The 19,682-nt window shown below is 47.7% G+C and overlaps 5 protein-coding genes across 5 annotated transcripts; 3 read left to right on the forward strand and 2 right to left on the reverse strand.

The window, feature by feature from the left end:
• Positions 1–320: 320 nt before the first annotated feature.
• Positions 321–1,180, forward strand: F5J12DRAFT_851008 (dephospho-CoA kinase-domain-containing protein). The gene is made up of 3 exons (XM_051746535.1): positions 321–351; positions 401–794; positions 852–1,180. The coding sequence occupies exons 1-3, from the start codon at positions 345–347 to the stop codon at positions 1,162–1,164; spliced, it is 714 nt and encodes a 237-aa protein (XP_051596995.1). The 5' UTR covers positions 321–344; the 3' UTR covers positions 1,165–1,180.
• A 185-nt stretch (positions 1,181–1,365) lies between these two features.
• Positions 1,366–2,992, reverse strand: F5J12DRAFT_333745 (FAR-17a/AIG1-like protein-domain-containing protein). The gene is made up of 4 exons (XM_051738944.1): positions 2,484–2,992; positions 2,259–2,430; positions 1,910–2,207; positions 1,366–1,808 (listed from the first exon to the last, which is right to left on the reverse strand). Exons 1-4 carry the CDS (start codon positions 2,777–2,779, stop codon positions 1,618–1,620), a joined length of 957 nt encoding a protein of 318 aa, XP_051596996.1. The 5' UTR covers positions 2,780–2,992; the 3' UTR covers positions 1,366–1,617.
• Positions 2,993–3,205: 213 nt separating this feature from the next.
• F5J12DRAFT_725154 (chromatin associated protein KTI12) lies at positions 3,206–4,331 on the reverse strand (the record flags this gene model as incomplete). The annotated part of the gene is made up of 5 exons (XM_051741602.1): positions 3,206–3,529; positions 3,586–3,748; positions 3,802–3,881; positions 3,941–4,101; positions 4,160–4,331. 5 exons carry the CDS (start codon positions 4,329–4,331, stop codon positions 3,206–3,208), a joined length of 900 nt encoding a protein of 299 aa, XP_051596997.1.
• A 185-nt stretch (positions 4,332–4,516) lies between these two features.
• Positions 4,517–6,311, forward strand: F5J12DRAFT_906941 (xylose isomerase-like protein; the record flags this gene model as incomplete). Its single annotated transcript, XM_051748846.1, is given in 12 exon segments — positions 4,517–4,664; positions 4,684–4,747; positions 4,823–4,990; positions 5,054–5,137; positions 5,196–5,254; positions 5,286–5,311; positions 5,376–5,475; positions 5,526–5,542; positions 5,595–5,634; positions 5,749–5,857; positions 5,917–6,166; positions 6,186–6,311. The coding sequence occupies 12 exon segments, from the start codon at positions 4,517–4,519 to the stop codon at positions 6,309–6,311; spliced, it is 1,191 nt and encodes a 396-aa protein (XP_051596998.1).
• Positions 6,312–7,105: 794 nt separating this feature from the next.
• Positions 7,106–9,895, forward strand: F5J12DRAFT_333623 (MFS general substrate transporter). The gene is made up of 14 exons (XM_051738943.1): positions 7,106–7,127; positions 7,185–7,609; positions 7,671–7,694; positions 7,760–7,787; positions 7,838–7,893; positions 7,949–7,970; positions 8,041–8,208; positions 8,268–8,422; positions 8,478–8,541; positions 8,600–8,726; positions 8,811–8,942; positions 8,995–9,103; positions 9,159–9,346; positions 9,465–9,895. The coding sequence occupies exons 2-14, from the start codon at positions 7,452–7,454 to the stop codon at positions 9,542–9,544; spliced, it is 1,311 nt and encodes a 436-aa protein (XP_051596999.1). The 5' UTR covers positions 7,106–7,127; positions 7,185–7,451; the 3' UTR covers positions 9,545–9,895.
• The last annotated feature ends 9,787 nt before the right edge of the window (positions 9,896–19,682 follow it).

Below are 19,682 nucleotides of genomic sequence, written 5' to 3' on the forward strand. Positions count from 1 at the left end.
ATCGCATTAACCGCAGGTTCACCTTACTGCACTAGTACCGATCTGACGGGCAGAGCTGACATTGTGCTCCTAAGCCTGGTGAACTTGTCAGCAGTTCCTCGTCGTATAGCTTGATAAATGTATGGAGCGACAATTTTGATATAACTTTGTCACTGTCAACCTTGGTGCTTATCACACACCTGACTGTATTTTTGAAAGAGGCTTCGCGCTAGTGCCAGACGTTAACGGCGTTGTGTAGCGTAATCGATAGATCGTCGACCAAGTCACAAGTGCCAGAAGTAGATGGCACTTATGAATTAGCAAAGCAGTGAAGGTCCCACGCGTACACCATACCACCAACATCGATGCTCGGTATTCCTTCTCAACGCTACCGATTCACTGTTCTTAACATTTTCAATAGTCGTTGGCCTGACGGGCGGCATAGCTACTGGAAAATCGACAGTCTCTGCTCTTCTGAGCGCTTCTGGTATCCCTATTATTGATGCCGACGTTCTCGCTCGTGAGGTCGTCGCTCCCGGCACCCGTGCACTCTCCAAGATAGCGGCGTATTTTGGACCTGATGTCATCCTTCCTGACGGCTCGCTCGACCGCAAGAAGCTCGGTTCCATTGTCTTCAATGACGAGACTAAACGAAGAAAGTTGAACTCCATCGTGCATCCTGCTGTAACACGCGCAATTCTCTGGAATATACTTGGGTGCTGGATACGGGGTGAACGTATGTGTGTCGTTGACGTACCACTTCTCATTGAGGGCGGACTCTGGAAATGGATGGGTCGCATTATCGTGGTGTATTGGTGGGTGCTAGACGTGCATCTTTCTCATGTTCTTTTCTACACAAACCACATGTACAGTTCCCCGGAGATCCAGCTCCAACGCCTCATGGCGCGTGACAAATCCACTCACGCCGAAGCCTCAGCTCGACTCACCTCTCAACAACCAATATCCTCCAAAATTGCGTACGCAGACATTGTCATCGATAACTCTGGGTCACGTTCTGAACTGGAGGAGCAAGTTCTACTGAGCGTGAAGCGGCTGGAACACACAGTTGGTAGAACGTGGGTTGTGAGCTGGCTCTTGCCGCCTTTCGGCTTGCTGTTTGCTGCATGGACGCTTCTTGTGCGTATGACATTACGCACGAAGTGGATGAACGAGATGAGCAGATAAAGCCGAGGAATGGGAGTTGAGATCTCACGTTTGCTTGCTTCGAGGTTCCCCCAGTTGAGTCGTGTGGATAAGTGAGCTGCTGTAGGTCTTGAAATCTAGGTTAATAACTGATCATGGGGGTCCCGACGGTCTCCGGCTTATATGGTGCCCCTGTTAGTACAGTCTGAACCACCTGATTTACTCGCGAAGAGTGAACGGAACGCCTACACTTCACGCAAACATACGCCGTCTTTTTTCCCCCCCGTCTCTCCCTTCAGAAGACAAATCGAAGACGGCCAGGCTCACGGGAATGTGTTTTCTTGTATGTTATCCTGTAAGCCAGGGTCCGTGATCACAGAAGAGTGTTAGGCATGTCATCATCTACTCGGATGTCTTTGGAAGCAGCCATAAGTTAGACACTGTATCATCGTAACTTCTTCCAATCCTTCAGATGGAAATTCGGTATGTACACGATCAATCATCTGAATATCCATCACCATATATCCACCCGGCAACGTTAAAACCACACGCGACTGTTATTACAAAATGGAGGAACGTGTGTAGGAAATTCAAGAATGACAGGCACCCCAGACCCATGTATGATGCACCCACGTAGATCACGAGTCGTGTGGAAAGGGAACTGGCATCGAGGAACGGGTATGGAACTTTGGGAGAGGATTAATTAGTCACGAGGAGAAAGGAAACAAACGCGAAGGAAGGCAAAGCGGAGGAGTGAAAGGTGATGGTAAAGGACTGAAACACCTACAAGAGCCGTTCTGCATTGCCAAATACTCGAGCGCTCCTGCATACCCCATCGCATATGGAATCATCACAAGCGGCGCGATGGTCATCTGCCTAGTCGAAAACCTGGAGTCGAAAAATAGAAAGTCAGTGAGAAGGGAGAGCAAGGGTGCAAGGTGCATTGTGAGGTCTGTGAGGAAGGGCAATTTCATGAGACCCTCTACTGGCAAGGACGACGTTGGGGAGGATATCTTAGCGGGGAGGATGAGTGAGGGGGCGAATATGCGGAGGGACCAGTAGACGCCCGAGACGACGAAGCCCAACTGCGAGCGTCACATGAGTGCTTGTAAGGCGGAGAGTCGACGTCGGCATACCGGTAGGAATACCATTGATAGCGCTCTTTTCAGTGGGTGCAAGTCTGCGAACCAGAGGTTAGCCATGACGAAGCCAGCCAACGCACGCAGATCCAAGGACGCACATCGGCGTGTACCTGGAAATACATCCTGAATGAGACTGAGCGTCATACACGCCCAGGAACCTATCAGTCTATTCGCGGAGAATGTGAGGGTGAGCCCGGTGACAACTGCACGCATGCGTACGCTTGGATGGTGAGGTACAATGGGATGGGGGCTTTCCGGTGATATGCTCTGGCAGAGGTTGGGCCCATGCGAGTGAACAAGAGTCCATGGGCCATCACAGAGATGGACAGGGCGTGCACGAGAAGTGCCCGTCCTCGTCGTGGTATCATGGTGTCGTCAGGGGCACGGGCGTCTCTGGGTCCTTGGAAGAAGGGCTGCGGACTCGTTCCCACGCACCACACAGGACATGGCCAGTGGGTATCAGAGGTTTGAGCGGCGTTGCTCAGACCAGTTGTAACCCCCGCGCTGAATCGCATCAGGTAACCACAACGCGTGTACTTCGTTGGACACCCTCAAGAACCCGCATCCAAACGTACCAGCGCACAACATGCATCTTGTTCTACGCTACGGGCCATTGCATGATGTAACGGGGAAGTGTGGTGGTGTGGCCAGGAGGCAAGGGATAGGGGGTGCATTAGTCAGCATTGATTGGAATAGAGCGGTAGCCAATACGACGGTCCCTTCCTGCCAGATTTCTTGCAAACTAGCTGTGGGTATCACGTCTATCGGGCATCCTATTCCGGGTGCCCCACTGGTTGGCTCACTGCCAAGTCCTACATACCCCTGTCCTCGACGCATCCTCAGACCGGATAGTTCTTTCAGACCTCCGATATAGCGATCATGTTGTAGGACTAGACTTCTAACTGTTACCGCTTCCCCCCCAAAAAAAAAGAATCGCCAACTCAAGGCTTCATATTCTCTTCGAGATACACAACAAACTTGTCTGCAACGCTCTGCTCACTCCAATCCACCGCACCTTTCTCTGTTGTACCTAGCGTAATCGCCTTCTTATGCAACGTCACAAACTGTCTCTTCAACCTCTGCAGCTCTGACAGTGTCACATTACGTGGGGGAAGGGTTATGCGGACTTTCAGTATAGGGGAGAGAGTGATGGTGGTCGTGCTGCCGAGTGAGCCAGAGTTGGCCTGTTCGGAGACGAGGGCAGAGACGACCGAGGCAGTGGTGTGCTCGAGCGTACGCAGGGCGTCAGTCGGCGCTTTTGCCACCTGTGACAGAGAAGTATTAGAATGGAGGACTGTGTACTGCGTGATGGCAGACCGACAGCTTGTGTTCCCGTGTTGGGAGGTTTCACTACTCCTTCGGTTATCGCTCTCCAAATGTCGTCTGCTGGTACATCTTCATCTGACCACGACACAGTAAAGAGAGGGGAGTCCCATCGAACCATCGAAGAGGGCTCTTCATAGCGCTGCAGCAAGTTCGCGAGGCTAGTGACGTGAGTGAGTGAGCGTGTAATGTGCGCAGGAAGTCAATGACGCACGTCTCTGGGGCATATGCTTTTCCATCCGTGCGCTCGCTGTTCCATTGCTTGCAAAGATCGGGCGTAGCGAGCACGTACACCTACACCTACCCCGGTCAGCCCCAGGAACACATGGAACGAGGATGCATTAGACACTCACCGTACAGACGCGGACTTTGATCTCCCTCGCAGCACAATACATCTGATACCGGAATCCCTTGATGTAGTTCAACGAATCGACAATGACAACCTTGTTCTGAGCCAGGTTGCGCTGGACAGCTGTGAAGAGCGTTCCGCGAGCTGGTTTTTCCGATTTCGAATCTGGTACATGGAATCCCCATTCATCTTCTATTCGATAAATGGGCATCAGAGTACATACCATTGTAAGAAGACCGGTCGATGTTGAGAGTGTCGTCGTCGAGGACAACGATGGACAGCGATGGTCCCGTATAAGATGGGTCTGCCAGCCGAGCTTCGAAGTGTCGTTTGATCTGAGCTGCCCGCTGTGATTTTCCAGAGGATGGATAGCCAGATATCGTGATGAGGGCCATCTCAAACAAATATGACGTCAAACTTGGAATGCTGCTCACACTCAAATACTCAGCGCATCTGCCATTTTCATTGACTCTCAGAACTAGTGTCGGCGTTATCGCTGTACGTCGACCAGACATGGTGCAAGCACGTCGGGAGACACGAGTAGCCGCAGCAGCCCAGTTCAAATCCACTTCAAACGACCATGACGCCCAAGTTCCGAAGCGGTCTACAAAATCATCCACCAAACGCGAACCTGGACGGGCCAGCGTTGAACCGCCACCTACCAAGCGACGACGGACGACGAGACCAGGCCGATACGGGCGTGACCTACAGAAGTTTTCCCTACGCGTGTATGCAGCCCATGGAAAGTCGGTCCACACGTATCTGCTGCAGGAGGTGTCGAAAATGCCGTCCTCAACGCTGCTCGTATCGGGTATGTCCCCCGTCCTCAGTTCACCCGTTATGCCACATTCTTGCATTTACATTTATGCCTGTTACCATGCCACAGTGCCAATGCGTTCGCCCTCTTCGTCAAATCGCAGCGTAAATGGGCAGCCCCACCTCTTACCGAATCCAACATCTCCACCTTCAAAGCTCGCATGACTGAGTTCGGGTATTCACCTGCTCACGTACTCGTGCATGGAAGCTACCTCATGAATCTCGGTAATCCCGACGAGTGCGTGTTTTTGGTCGTCTCTGCTTCGGATCGAACAGGGGAGCTCACGATAGACGTCGGTAGTGAAAAACGGGAGAAGTCTTACGAGTGTTTCCTAGATGAAATACAACGATGTGAACAGCTGGGACTCGAGTTTTACAATTTCCAGCGAGTCCGATTCCTCGTTTCGTACTCCCCTCATACTCACTCGTACTTGTGTACCTAGCCCAGGTTCAACAGTTGGCCGAACCACGAAGGAACACTCCATTGCACTGATTGCGGAATGTATAAATCGAGCACATAAGGCCACTACTAGGGCTCACCATCGTCATCGAGAACATGGCAAGTATCCACATCGTTTGCGTGTCAGTATATTATTCTACGGTTAACCCATTCTACGATGCAGGCAGGCGCAGGGAACGTCATAGGTTCTAAGTTTTCAGAGTTACGGGGTATCATCGATTGCGTCGAAAACAAGGACCGGGTTGGAGTATGTCTCGACACGTGTAAGCGCGCATTTTAGTGGGTAGTTTCGAATCCTGACGGACATGCCTAGGCCATTTGTATGCTGCTGTATGTGCACTGGACTATAGAGATCGCGTACGTGTTAATGTTTTCACAATAGGGCTATGACATCTCCACGCAGGCGGGGTGGGAGTACGTCTGTTTTTCTCACCAACATTTGTCTCACCGCTTGCTAATTAACCCGTCTTCTCCCATGCAGCACGACGAGTGAGTTCACACGTGGTTGGTGGTTGCACTCGTATCATGAATTACAGTATCCGAGTACGATAATGTAGTGGGACTCTCCTACCTTCGGGGTCTGCATCTCAACGATGCACGTACAACTCTTGGGTCCAAAAAAGACAGACATGAAAATATTGGGCTGTACGTTGTCCTTTGTTTCTCCATAACACCTAAGTACACGCTACTAATTCTACCGAAAGTGGCCCCCTTTCTCTCACATTCCGGGCTGTACTCACCGATCCCCGTATGCGTGATCTTCCCCTCATCCTCGAAACGCCAACGTACGGCACGGACATGGGCCCAGATGGCGTGTGGGCTGCGGAGATTAGCGTGTTGTATAGGATGGCAGAGGTCCAGGCAGGCACCACTGCGGCCAGCACCGTTGATCGGGTTAATGGTATTGTGGATCGGGAAGGAGATGGGGGGATGGTGAAAACGCTGATGGAGGAAGTGCGTGCGGCGGTGGCAGCGGCCTAAACAGATGGGTGGTAGTCAGGCAAAGGGGAAAGGAGAACGAACACGAGCAACGAAGGGGAGAGGAAAAAAGGTACGAGATATCGAACCTAGCGAGGATGCGGAGGAGGAGGCGAGTTGAAGTGAATGAGTGCCATCAGTACACTGCTGGGGTTTGTCAAACATCGTTTCTGTGGTGCGTTCGTCCCGGATTTGTGTGGTAATCAAACCGCTGCTACCACCTGAAGGTATAGGACCACTGTTCTAATACGAACCGCCTTTATCGAAGGGGTGTCTGGGGTGCCACCTTCTCTTCGAGTAGTCTGGATTGTGAATGCCGGAGTGCCGCGTTGTTTGACCTCCAGATTCGGGAAATCTTCGGTGGAATTTGCTACTCAACTTCCCCGCGAACGAAAGTACACTCAGCGGTGTCATTTTCCGATACGCCGCTGGTAGCGGGGGGAGATTTTGGTAGGACGATCTACGGGTTCGTTGAGGTACGACGTGTGCGACATGAGAACATATTCCCTCTGCACGGGAACTCGGCCTTTCAGAAACAAAACTCGCAGGTGGACTGGCCAGCGTTGTCATCTTCAGTATCGATGCTTATTCCTTGCAACCCGCCGGATCCACTGTAAACTGCTCATGAAATCACATCTACGCGACATCAGTCCCAGAGCTCCTTCGGTTGGCATTGCAAGACCTGACCAGGCTAAACGTCCCGTCCAAATTATCGTTAAATGGTGATTATTGTTTAGTATTACTACCCAAGCAAAGTTCTCTCGTTGAAAGCAAGAAGGTTTGCCCTCGAACTACACACATTCTAGTAATTTATTTCACTTTCCTCCTGATCAAGTCGCATCGGGATTCCGCTGCAGCGGGGTACGAAAAGCGATCGGCCGATTGGGTGCATTGAATGCCTTGAAGTGCTTCCATCAGCGAACAAGGTCATTCCAAGGTAAGGCAAGAAACGTTGGTTCTCGACATGACTAAGGGGGGTTCATCCTTCTGCCAGCTATCTGTATAGCCGACAGCTGACCTCCGAGGAGCGGATCCATGATGGTCGCCACCCTACTTCATCTACTGGATAATCCAATCGCCACCACTCCGGAGAGAATCTCACGTGCTCGACACCGCCAGGCAATTGCAATTGGGAATACATCATTCGCTTCTATAAATTCGTCTGGTAGGGATGTGGAAGTGTCCACTCTAGCAACTAGCCCCCATAGCTTTCTCCTCTTCAGTCTGTTGTGCCCTCAGTGAATCCGGTCGAGCGAACGCGATGATGTTAGATGAGAAGACCCTCGATTCTCCGCCCGATACCTTCCGGGACGATCAGAAGCTACACGAGAGAAGATTTAAAGGCAGTACTGTCAACTATGCTAAATATGCTGGCGAGACCCCTGATGGCGGGCTCAAAGCTTGGTCGGTTATCATGGCGTGTGTTCTTTGTCGTGCTCTATTGTATTCTTTGCCTTGATCGATGCGGATATGTATGTAGGTCGATGCTGACGACGATGTGCACGTAAGTACACTCTCCAAATGATTATCGTCGTCTTCCGTCGTATACGGTACTCAGGCCGCACTCAGCTTGGGGTACGTCAATAGTACGTGGGGCGTGAGTCATCCTGTCGGTCATCTACCGCCTTATTACTTATCAGATCGCAGATCTTTCAAGATTATTACGAGCGGGTTCTTCTACCCAACGAAAGTCCATCTGCTATGTGAGGCCACCTTTTGTATCGATCTCTTCATCGCGCCAGCTGAATTTGTGCCCAGAGCATGGATAGGATCGGTACAGGCGGGTCCAGTTTCGCTTAAGCTCAACGTCCTCACTGCTCACCTCATTCTTCCCATCGCGGTCATCCTAGATCACAATCATGTTTCTTCCTGGACTTTTAACAGGTCGGCTTTTCGATCTGGGACATTTTAAGATTCCATGTTTCATCGCTAGTTGCGGGCTTGTGGTGTGCACCTTCCTCACAGCAGAGTGCAAGCAATATTGGCAGTTTTTTCTCGTACAAGGCCTCTTCACGGGTGTGAGTTCTTCACATTCTACAAGGCCATCGATAATCAGCTTCATAAACTCCGTTGACAGTTGTTCAGTGGGATCATTTACATACCAGCTCTTAGCGTCGTATCTCATTGGTTTTCCAAGAACAAAGGGAGGGCCCTTGGCATCGTATCTATTGGCTCTTCGCTGGGGGGAGTATTGTTCCCCATCGCAGGACAAAACCTTATACCCCTTGTAGGGTGTGTTTTCATTTCATCTCATCGGGGGATGTGTTTGGTTAATAGTAATTCTCAGGTTCAAGTGGACTATTCGCACGTTCGGACTCATGATGCTTATTGCCCTCGGGATTGCCAATCTTGTGAATGAGATACGCTTATTGAGTTGTTCCTGCTGCCTCGCTGACGCGAGAAACCTAGACCATAGATAGACGACTACCTCCTGTGAACGTCCAGGGTGGACTCCTAAACTTAGCCGCGTTTCGAAACCCAGCGTACTCCATCTATTGCATTTCTGGGGTTGCTTGCTCTCTCGGACTATATACTGGTGAGTCATACCTATTTCCATACCTTCAGACTCGCAGGGGTGCATGGGTGCAAGATAATCGTGACTAGCTCATTTCATTTACAGCGTTGACTTATTTACCTGTCAGTGCTAACGCGGTAGGCGTGTCGAGCAACTTTTCATTCTACCTGGTCGCGATCGCGAATGCGGCATCCGGGTTCGGCCGGTTGTCTGCCGGCTTGCTCGCCGATCACATTGGCAAGTACTACGTACTTCTTTGCAATCTAAACCTGACCAATATGGAGTGCAGGTCCTCTCAATGTCATGATGCCATTTACAGCTCTGGCCGGTATTCTCACCTTCGCTTGGCCATACGCTTCCAACCAAGGGGAACTAATTGCCATATCGCTGACATACGGGTACGTTCCCCTTCCAGAACACATCACGTCGTTCTTAACGCACGCATCGCTGCAGCTTTGCTTCCGGAACATATGTCTCCCTCGTTGTCGCGCCACCTATGGCAATGGGCAATGTGGATGATGTGGGGCGACGCGTGGGGATGTATGTGACCATTGCAGCACTTGGTACGTTGGCAGGGACGCCAATTTCAGGCGCGATCAATGCTCGGACTGGAGGTTTTAAAGATCCAGGGTTCTACGCAGGTGGGTCCCTTTTCTGTTGTTTTCCTCGTTGCCATTTCGTTCGCTCTCTGTTTTTCTTTGCTATTGTTTTTTGGCGCACATCAATGCTCAGCGTGTAATGTTTTGTTGACTGTTGCAGGTGGCATCGTCATGTTTTCGGTTCTGCTTCTCTTCGTGGTACGATATCTCCATCTCGGACAGCTATATGGGAAGTGTTAGTGTCCTATGAGCACTGTGCACAAAATGGTCATGAAATCTTTCTGGGTGACTATGCAGCTTTATGTACTTGTTGTATATTTTTCAGATCTTCTTGGTCTGATATAAGTAGCTTGGAACTGAAGTATTTTAGGGCTGTTGCAGCTAAGGTCAGTAGGTCATTTAGGCATCAGAACCTCCCCCCAAGAACTGCCAGAGTGTGACAGCCTGCCACATATTTTGTTATGCTGCCACAATACCTTATAGTACCCCAGCCTAGTCCCCAGAGAGTCCCAGTTCTACAGCATTGTCATATCACAGTATGTTAGATTTGGCAAGTTGTATGTAGTCTGTTCCGAATGCATCCACTCCGAGTCGTGAGAACCACTTTCCGCCTTAAGCCTTTTCACACTTATTACTGAATGTGCAATTAACTTTCCATGCCCTTATGCTTATTATATCTATAGTGTCTTGCACTTATGTTCACATCTTTCTTGTTATTCATGAAGGCCACAATGCATCTCACATTGAGACAATCCTTATTATGTGTAGACAGGTTCAACACCCATTGTCTCATATCTTTTGTTACAACTACAGTATTTAGTCTAGCACTGTAAACTCCATCACCTCAGACATTGTTGCTGTCTGTGCATGACTGAGGTGAGTGCAATACTTTCTCATTTACTTTACCATACTTACTGCACACCTAGTTATCTGCTTAGGTGAATATATTAGACATTGTCACTGTCTGTGTGTGACTGAGTTATCTGCTTAGATTCTTGTCAGGTTATGAGCCCCAAGCTCCAATAGCCTGTATGATGTCTCACCATTGTTTTGATATTCTTGCTGCCAATTGACCCTCATCTCCCCTTGATGACCACCACTATCCCCATCACCACCAACACACTCCCAGGCAATGTCTAAAAGCTTGACATCAAAGGCATGAACTGGGCAATCTTCTCCCTTTGCTTCCAGACTGCCATTGAAGCTAAGGAGCTATGGTCCCATTTCAATGGAACCTCTCCTTGCCCTGCTGGTATGACCTCCACTGATCAAGATGGATTTGTGACCATAGTCCCTCCTGATGCTGATGAACTTGCTAAATGGCAGAAAAGTGAAAATATGGCAAAACACTTATTTACTCAATGGATCCCCAATTCCACTGCCCTTTGGGTGTGTAGCCTTAGCAGCATTGCAGCCATGTGGAATGAGATCATTTGTGAGTACACTGAAAAGGGAGCTTATGCTCAAACAGATCTGTGAATGAAGTTTCTAGGCATGCAATGCCCTGCCAATTCTTGGACAATCTGCATACAAAGAGAGACAAGTTAGCTGCCATTGGTGTACAGATCAAAGAAAAGGACTATCAATCAACCATCATCCAATCTTTACCCAAATACCTTGACAGCTTTGCATCTGGCCAGCTCACAACTGCTCATTTGTACAGCCCAACCCAAACTATCAACCCTGATATTCTCATCTCCCTTATTATTGAGGAATCAGAAAGACAAAGACCCAAGGAGACATGGCACACATGTCCTAAGCAAAGGACCCATGAAGGCAATGTAGCCTTGGCCATGACCCCTGGGAACTCCTCTAGTCAAGGATGAGGGATTGGAGAGGTTGAGGAGGAGGCTCCAGAGGGCATGCTTGCCAGTGTGGACCCTGCTGGAACTGTGGGTCAAGGGAGCACTATAAGTCTCAATGTCCTGATCCTGATAAAAAGAAAGAAGCTTCATCTGCTGCTACAAATGGGTCTGCTCATGCTGTAATGCTTGATTCTGATGAAGAGGGTGCCTTCTTGGCCCACACCTTGGACAAACTAGGTGATGAGATGACACTCCCTGATCTATTAAGTGTATCCTTGGATGATGATGAAGAATATTGGCAATGCTTTACTGCCTGCAACAAGGAATGGTTCAGCAAGGTGGAGGAAATGGATGGCAAGGACTCACCTTGCAGAAATGGCTCCAGTCCTGATGAGCCCACTGAAACCTCCCCAGAGCCTGTGAACCTTGTAAATGACAGCCCTATGAGTGTGTGTGTCATCAAACTCTACAATTCTGGATCCACTTGCCACATCTCCCCCTACAAGGAGAGATTTGAGACCCTGACAAGCATACCACCTAAGTTGTTCTCAGCTGTGAACAAACAACTATTTAATGCCACAGCTATGGGAGAGTTGGTTATAGAAGTACCAAATGGGTATGACATAACTAAATTGAGACTTATGAAGGTGCTATACTCACCTGAGGTAGGATACACTCTCATGTCCATTGGCCATCTTGATCAGCTAGGGTACTCCATCACCTTTGCTGAAGGCACCTGCATCATCAGGAACCCCACTGATGACATTGTTGGACATGTCCCCAAGTCCAAAGCCAGTCATCTATTGTGTCATTCACAATGATGATTGTGATGAAGCAAACTCTATGACTGAAATGATTACTGTCATGGAGCTCCACTGAAGGATGAGTCACATATCTCTGACTGCTGCTCACTGCTTAGCTGAAAAGGGACTTGTGTCAGGTCTGAAATTTGACTTGTCAAAAGATGAGCCCACCTTCTGTGAAACCTGTGTATATGCAAAGGCCACAAGGCAGCTGTTATGTTTCACCCCTGTTTTTACCTTATGCTTGCCTTGTTTCTGTCTGTTGGACTCATTTTCCTTTTCAGTCTGTCTTCCCTCTGATCCAAGAGCCCTCTATTTCCACCACTAGCATTAGTACCTTGTGACATGCTTAGGACATGTGTTATCATTGTTCAACCAATGGTGTAGTTACCTTGTTACATGTGGATGTCCCATGGTCCATTTGCCTTGTAGTATTTAGACTGCCAGCTCAAGTCTAGGAACCCCAGACTTGAGCTGCTCAATCATATGCAGCATTCCTCAGAACTTTGCCCTCAGTGTCCCTAACCAGGACCATTCTTACCATCATTTCCAAATCCTCTGTCATTTACAGAGGTTACCTTAGCCATTTGCTAGGTAGAAACCATAGTCTGTGACTGAGCTCAACCTACACCTTGACTTCAGTCTCAGTGTAACAAAAGCTCAAGTCTCCACAGCCTATGGGCCAATGGTCACTGTCTAGTGTACCACCATGAACCCCTGAAACAACTGACATTGGGTGCTGTTGTGACCCACATGAGAAGAATTGTTATCTGACAAGGAACAGGAGAGCACTGTCACTGACACCTCCTCCAATGAACCCAAACAACTGGATAGAGGCTTTACCTCAGGTATCCTCTTGAACCTTTTCAATCAGTCCCTTGCTTTGCTTGGTACTCCCATCCCACCAGTACCTACCACAACACTTCCTACACCCCCACCCCCACCCCAGAACACAATGTCCAGTTCATCATCAAAGGCAACAACTGGCACTACTGCCATCAAAGCCCCCAAATTGAAGATTGGTGCCCCATCTGATTTTGATGGTGACCAGAAGAATGCCATGAGCTGGCTGTTTTCAGTCCAGACATACCTCATGGTCAACAAAGAAGTCTATGACTTGGACACTAAATGAGTTGTGTATGCCTTGTTGTACATGAAGAAAGGGGTTGCTTGCTCTTGGGCAGCAACCTTCCAGAAAACATCTCTGGAAAAGAACCCACTCAGTTTTGGCACTTTTGCTGACTTTGTCAAAGATTTCAAAGCCTTGTTTACCTCCCCTGACTCTGCTGGTATTGCAATTGCCAACTTGCACACCCTCAAACAGAAAGAGTCAGTTGAACAATACATCACTGACTTCCATACTGCCACTGCTGACTCCACCACCACCTAGGATATCACCTTGACTGAGTTCTTCTCTCAAGGACTCAAGCTGTTCATTGAAAACTGCATCCACATGATGGAGACCACCCCTACAACAATCAGTGATTGGTACAAACATGCACAGAAGTTTGATGCTAAGTGGAGGAAAATAAATGAGCTTTCTGGAAAGAAAGAAAAGAGGATATTCTACCCCAAGAACAACCTCTCTGAAGAAAAAGATCCAAATGCCATGGATGTGGATGGAGTGAGACTCTCCAAAGAAGAAAGAGACCATCACATCAAAGAAGGAAGATGTTTCAGTTGTGGAAACAAAGGACATCTCTCTTGAGAATGTCCAGACAAAGGGAAGACCCCCCAGAAGAAGGTCAAGAAGATCAGGAAGATTGTGGAGGTTGAAGAAAGCAATGATGAAGAAAAAGCTGCTGGACCCTCCATCACCTTAGTCAACATTGCTAGGGCATTAGAAAAGGATTTTTAGAAGGGAACTCTGCATTGATGCCAGATGTTCCCAGTCAAAAGGACAGTCCTGTTTCTGTTGCACCTGTACTAGTATCTTCTACTCCAGATCATACTATGCAAATCCCCATTTCCATTTATGCATCAGAAAGGATTGGACAAGTTGTCAACACCACCACACTGGTTGACTCTGGTGCAGAGATATCTTGCATCAATTGGGGTTTTGTGTGAAAGCATAGAATCCCTACTCAATGACTCTCTGAACCCATCCTTGCAAAAAATGCAGATGGCTCTCAGAATTCCAAGGGAAAAATCTTGTTTTCTGCCACTCTCTATTTCAAAGTCAAAGGACTCATTCATCAGTCCTTCCATGTCATTGACTGTGGATTGGACAATGTGATTCTTGGCCTCCCTTGGCTACAAGAAAACAACCCCATTGTCAACTGGAGAATGGGAACTCTCTCCATTGATGAAAAGACTGATAGATCAAAAGATCTGTCCTGCAGCATCACTTCTGTTGCTGTTGAAGAACCTGTTGTAAACCTTGTTTCTCCCATTGAAAAGAAAGGGATAAACAAGTTCATGGACTATGAAGAACCCAAAGACAAAGTGATATGTGCTCATTTTGTAATGGCACTCAGAAAACTTGTCAAGGAAGCCAAGAAGACCAATCCAAAGAACAGTCTTCTTAGGAAGATCACCACTGCCACAGAACTAGTACAGGAAGAGGTGAAGAAGAAACTGAAGGCAGTCCTCCCTGAGGATTATAAAGAGTTTGCCTCCATCTTCAAGAAACCCTCTGATGGAGTACTACCTCCATCCTGACCTTATGATGATGCCATAAACCTTGTTGAGGACTTTGTCCCCAAGGTGGCTAAAGCATATCCACTCTCCCCCTCAGAAAGGGAGTCTGCAGAAAAGTTCATTGAAGAACACCTTGGGGGATGCCAACTAGAGTGATGAGTTTCAATAGAACATGCTCCTGGTGCAAGTCAATGATGAGTTACACAGGAGTAGGAGGATGACTAAGCAAGAGTTGCTGACTAAGTGTGGATAAAGCTTCAGATAAAGGATGAGGTAGATAGACCCTTGATGGAGCCTCAACTACCAAGTATGATGAATGGTGACAGATAGACTCTTCCAAATGAGCCTCAACTGTCAATGACAAGTTATGCACTGAACTGACTGCTGAGTGACTTCTGGATTGCTTCTTGGGTTGTGGCTAAGTACATGGGGATTTATATACTGTGGGGGGAGTGTGGCCTATGACAAACAAGGCACAAACACTTGTTAAGTAATGAGTAAGGACTGTAAGCACTGAGTAATCCTGATGAGTAAGCAAGAAATGAAAAGTAAGCAAGCATAGAAGGATTGGTAAGTATTGGCAATAAATGAGTCAAGGACAGTCAAAATATCACAGTATGAGTCAAATAGAGTCAGCACCTGAGTAAGTGCACTGATATCACATTAGGGGGTGGCAATGCAAGTCAGATCTCAGTGGAGACATCACTGGACCAACAGATTGGATGACAGATGGATGGTGTTTCCAGATGGGGAAGTATTAATTCCAGAAATGGATGGCATGAGTCAGGTGTCAAAGGGCTAGGGCATTGGGGGTCTGTGGGGTAATGGGAGCATAGGTGATCATGTCTCCCACCCATTCATCCTCTCAGTGAAGTCAATAAATACCTCATGAATGGGGCTCTGATGGAGGAGAGGGAGAAGGGGGGACATCTTCTGCTGGGTCTTGCAGTAAAAAGGCAAGATGCACATTGTCAAGTCTGGGTGTACTCTGACCAACTCCTATGCTAGACAAGGTCTGGGGAGAGGTTTGGAAGCAAGTCCAACACAAGAGAGCAGAACTCTAACTGGCAGAGTGTTGGCAGGAATGAAGTCCACTGAGGTAAAGGCAGAGTGGAGTGAGGGTGTTGGGTTTAGCTCATGTGCTACCCCCTTGCATGATCTCAGCCCTCATATTTCAGAGGGAGAGGACAGATGGATAGTCAGAGGTAACTCTGACAGACAGAAGATGGAGACAGAGGGAGTAGGAATTAAGTTGATATTCATACTGAAGAACAGCAGAGTATGATACATGCTTTTATACTACTATGGAGGTTCAGTAATCAGAATCAGAACTGACATATGGAGACTCATAAAATTTCAAGTAAAACTTCCTAGACAACAAATGAAGGGTAGATGGAGGACATATGAATGGGTAACATAGAACATCCCAAAAAGGGAACAGTCCAGGTGCTGGACCATGCAGTGTGCATGCTGTGGAGTACCTGACTGCATGCTGTCAGGGAGAAGTCTGAAGGGTAGTCACATGACTCCTCAGAGAATGGCCTGCATGGTCTGGTAGGAGAGCAGTACAAGCCTGACAGCAGTCAGAGTGGAGATGGTTTGTAAATGACAGAAGGTGGGTGGAGTTGGTGTGGAGTGAGTGAATGACCAGCAGAAAAGGGTGCAGAGTAAGTGAGGACTCAGGATGAATGCAATCAGGGAGGCTGGAGAACAGTAGATTATACTGCAGCTGTTGCAATGTGGGGAGGATGGTGTATGAGATTGGAATAAAGATGGTGCAGGGAGCAGGGAGGAAGGATCTGTATGCTTTGTCAAGTGGGGAGACCAAAACAACCACATAAGCCCTTTGTAGCTGAGTGACAGACCTGAGGCAACCAAAGAATGTCCTTCTGGAAGTCATACTGATAAGGAGAACATGCTGACCAAGCTGCATGGGATGGGATGGGGCTGATGACAATGGAATGAACCAGGGGGCTTCAGGACAGAAGCTGGTGGGAACACCTGGCAGATATATGTAGCCATTGTCTCTGGCAAATGAGACAAGTGAGATGATCAGTGAAGAGGTGGCCATATCTGATGGACTTAGTGAAATGAGCATCTAATGGATGGAGTGCTGTAGAAATGTGTAGGGTGTGAGGATCCTTTCCAAAACTGGAAGGCAGGACAGCATGGCTGAGCACTTTAAGTGAGTGTGAGAATGGAGTCAATATCTTTGGAAATGGTGGAGATACAATGAAAACTGGAATGCCATACATAGGACTAAAAACCTTTAATGTGCACTTAACTCACTTCCTCTTGGCTCTTTAGCACTGATGACTCATTCTTATGGGGAGGATGACTGCTAACCTCCAGCAGTCCTATGCATGAGGGCTTTAGTCTTCATATGCATGGCATGGCATGCAACTCATTAACAAGTTAGGCAGAGTCAGCTGTAACCATGTCCACAACACCTTTGGTGTGTGACACCAATATCTGAACAAAAATACAGTCAAGGATGTGTACCCCCTTCCCCTAATCTCAGATCTCATTGACAAACTGAAGGGAGCATCTATCTTCATAAAGATGGATGTAAGATTGGGCTACAACAATGTCCACATCAAAGAGGGAGATCAATGGAAAGCCACATTCATAGCACACAAAGGACTCTTCAAACCCACCATCATGTTCTTCAGATTGTGCAATTGCCCTGCCACATTTCAGTGATTCATGAATGACTCTTTCAGAGATATGATTGCTGAAGGATGGTTGGTTGTCTATATGGATGACCTCCTCATCTTCTCCACCAATCCTGAAGAGCACAAGCAAAGAACTCATTGCATTCTAGAATGAATGAGGGAGTTGCCACTACCCCTCAAGTTAGAAAAATGCCATTTCAATCTTACTGAGGTAGAATACCTTGGTATGATCATTATAGAAAACACTGTTGCCATGGATCCTGTCAAGGTCCAAGGAATTGCTGAATGGCCTGTCCTGAGAAAGGTCAAGGATGTGTGATCCCTTCTTAGGATTTGCAAACTTTTATCAAAGATTTGTCCCTTATTATTCAGACATCACACAACCTTTGATTGACCTTACCAAGAAAGCTGTTGCTTGGGAATGGTCAAAGAAATGTCAGAATGCCTTTGAACTCCTGAAAAGGATCTTCATAGCTTTGAATGCCCAACACCTCTCAACCATTTGCAATCACCATTGATGCATCTATGTAAATACACAACTGGAGGCATTCTCCTCCAAGAAGACTCAAATAGCCAGTTGTAACCCTGTGCCTTCATCTCCCAATTGTTTAACCCCACAGAGAGAAATTATGATATCTATGACAGAGAACTGCTAGGGGTTATCCAAGGATTGAAGACCTGGAGACATTACCTCCATGGATCCCTGTTCCTGGTCAAGGTCTTCACTGACCACAAAAACCTTGACCTACTTCAAGGCCCTCCAGAACCTGAATCATCACCAGGCCCACTGGCTTCTAGACCTTGCAGATTTTGATCTGAAACTTGAACATGTCACAGGAAAAGACCTAGCTGCCCCTGACACACTTTCCTGTCAACCTGATTATGTTCCTGACAATGATGAAGACAACAAAGGAGTAACCCTCCTTCCCCAGACCATGTTTGTCAACCTCATCAACACCAACCTTACCCAGAAGGTTGCCTCATCCTCCATGATGGACCCTGTTGTCCAAATGGCTTTTTGAGCTATCGAAAATGTTGATATGCCACTCCCATTCAAATCTCACCTCTCTAATTGGAAATTTGGTAATGGAGTGCTACTCTACAAAGACCAGGTGTATATCCCTGATGACCCTACACTCCAATGAACCATTGTGTCCAACTACCATGACCACCCCTCTACTAGACATCCCAGTGCCTTGAAGACCTGACAACTCATCTCCTCTGAGTTTTGGTGGCCAGGACTTGCATCCTTTGTCCAAAAATATGTTGAAGGCTGTGCTACATGTCAGCAAAATAAAGTAAACACTCACCCAACAATGCCATCCCTTGCACCCATCCCCTCAACATCAACCTGTCCATTCCAACAGATCTCCTGCAATCTGATTACTGATCTTCCCCTTTCTAAAGGATATGATTCCCTTTTGGTTGTGGTAGACCATGGGCTTACAAAGGGGGTGATTTTATCACCCACAAAGAAAACCACCTCCACCACTGATATTGTGGCCCTCTTTTTCAAAAAAGTCTACTCCTGTTTCAGGTTGTATGACAGGATCATCTCTGACTGAGGCCCTCAATTCACCTCAGCATTTGCAAAAGAACTTGCATCCCTTTTGGGATACTCCCTTGCTCTCTCAATGGCATACCATCCTCAGACCAATGGGGAAACTGAATGCATCAACCAGGAGGTTGGAACATACCTCCACATCTTTTGCCAGAATGATCCTACTCTCTGGGTATACAACCTTCCCATGGCAGAATTCATGCACAACCACTGCACACACTCTGTCACCTATCAATCACTGTTTTACCTCATGTATGGCTATGAACCAAAACCCCTGCCATCCCTGATTGCAGACACCCACCTTCCCACCACTGAGTCCAGACTCAAAGAACTCTGAAAGGCTAGAGAGGAGGCCCTTGCAGCACATGATCTGGCCAGAAAAACAATGAAAGACTGCTTGTCTTGACCCTTTACCCCATTTCAAAAAGGAGATAAGGTTTGGCTAGAAGCATGGAACCTAAAGTGTTCCTATGAAAATAGAAAACTCACCCCCATGTTACTGTAAGTCCAGTTTGTCACTGGTCCAAAGCCAGTCCAGAGTCTGGTTGGGGGTCAGAGGGGAAGGTGAAGGTACTAGAGGTTTTGGACTATTGGACTTAGCAACTGAGGGGCAGCACTATTCTCTTGTGTGGGCTGTAGTCCAGTTGAGAGGCAGGAGACAGGAAACAGAGGAGACCAGGTTAGATGAGACTAGTTTAATTTCAGACTGAGGCTAAACAATTGTTCCTACAGCTTAAATACTGAAGGTAAGGTAAGTGTAACATAGCACTGGAGACAGGTTTGCACCAGTACAGTGATGATTGGTAAATGGATTGGTAAGCAAGATGTTACAAAGAATATTATCAAGCAAAGGTATGAACAAAGGATTTACAGGGAACCAGGGCAGGACTAGTG

Source organism: Pisolithus orientalis (genome assembly GCF_024613125.1).
Source record: "Pisolithus orientalis strain OTSU chromosome Unknown F5J12scaffold_33, whole genome shotgun sequence".
Classification (NCBI taxonomy): domain Eukaryota; kingdom Fungi; phylum Basidiomycota; class Agaricomycetes; order Boletales; family Pisolithaceae; genus Pisolithus; species Pisolithus orientalis.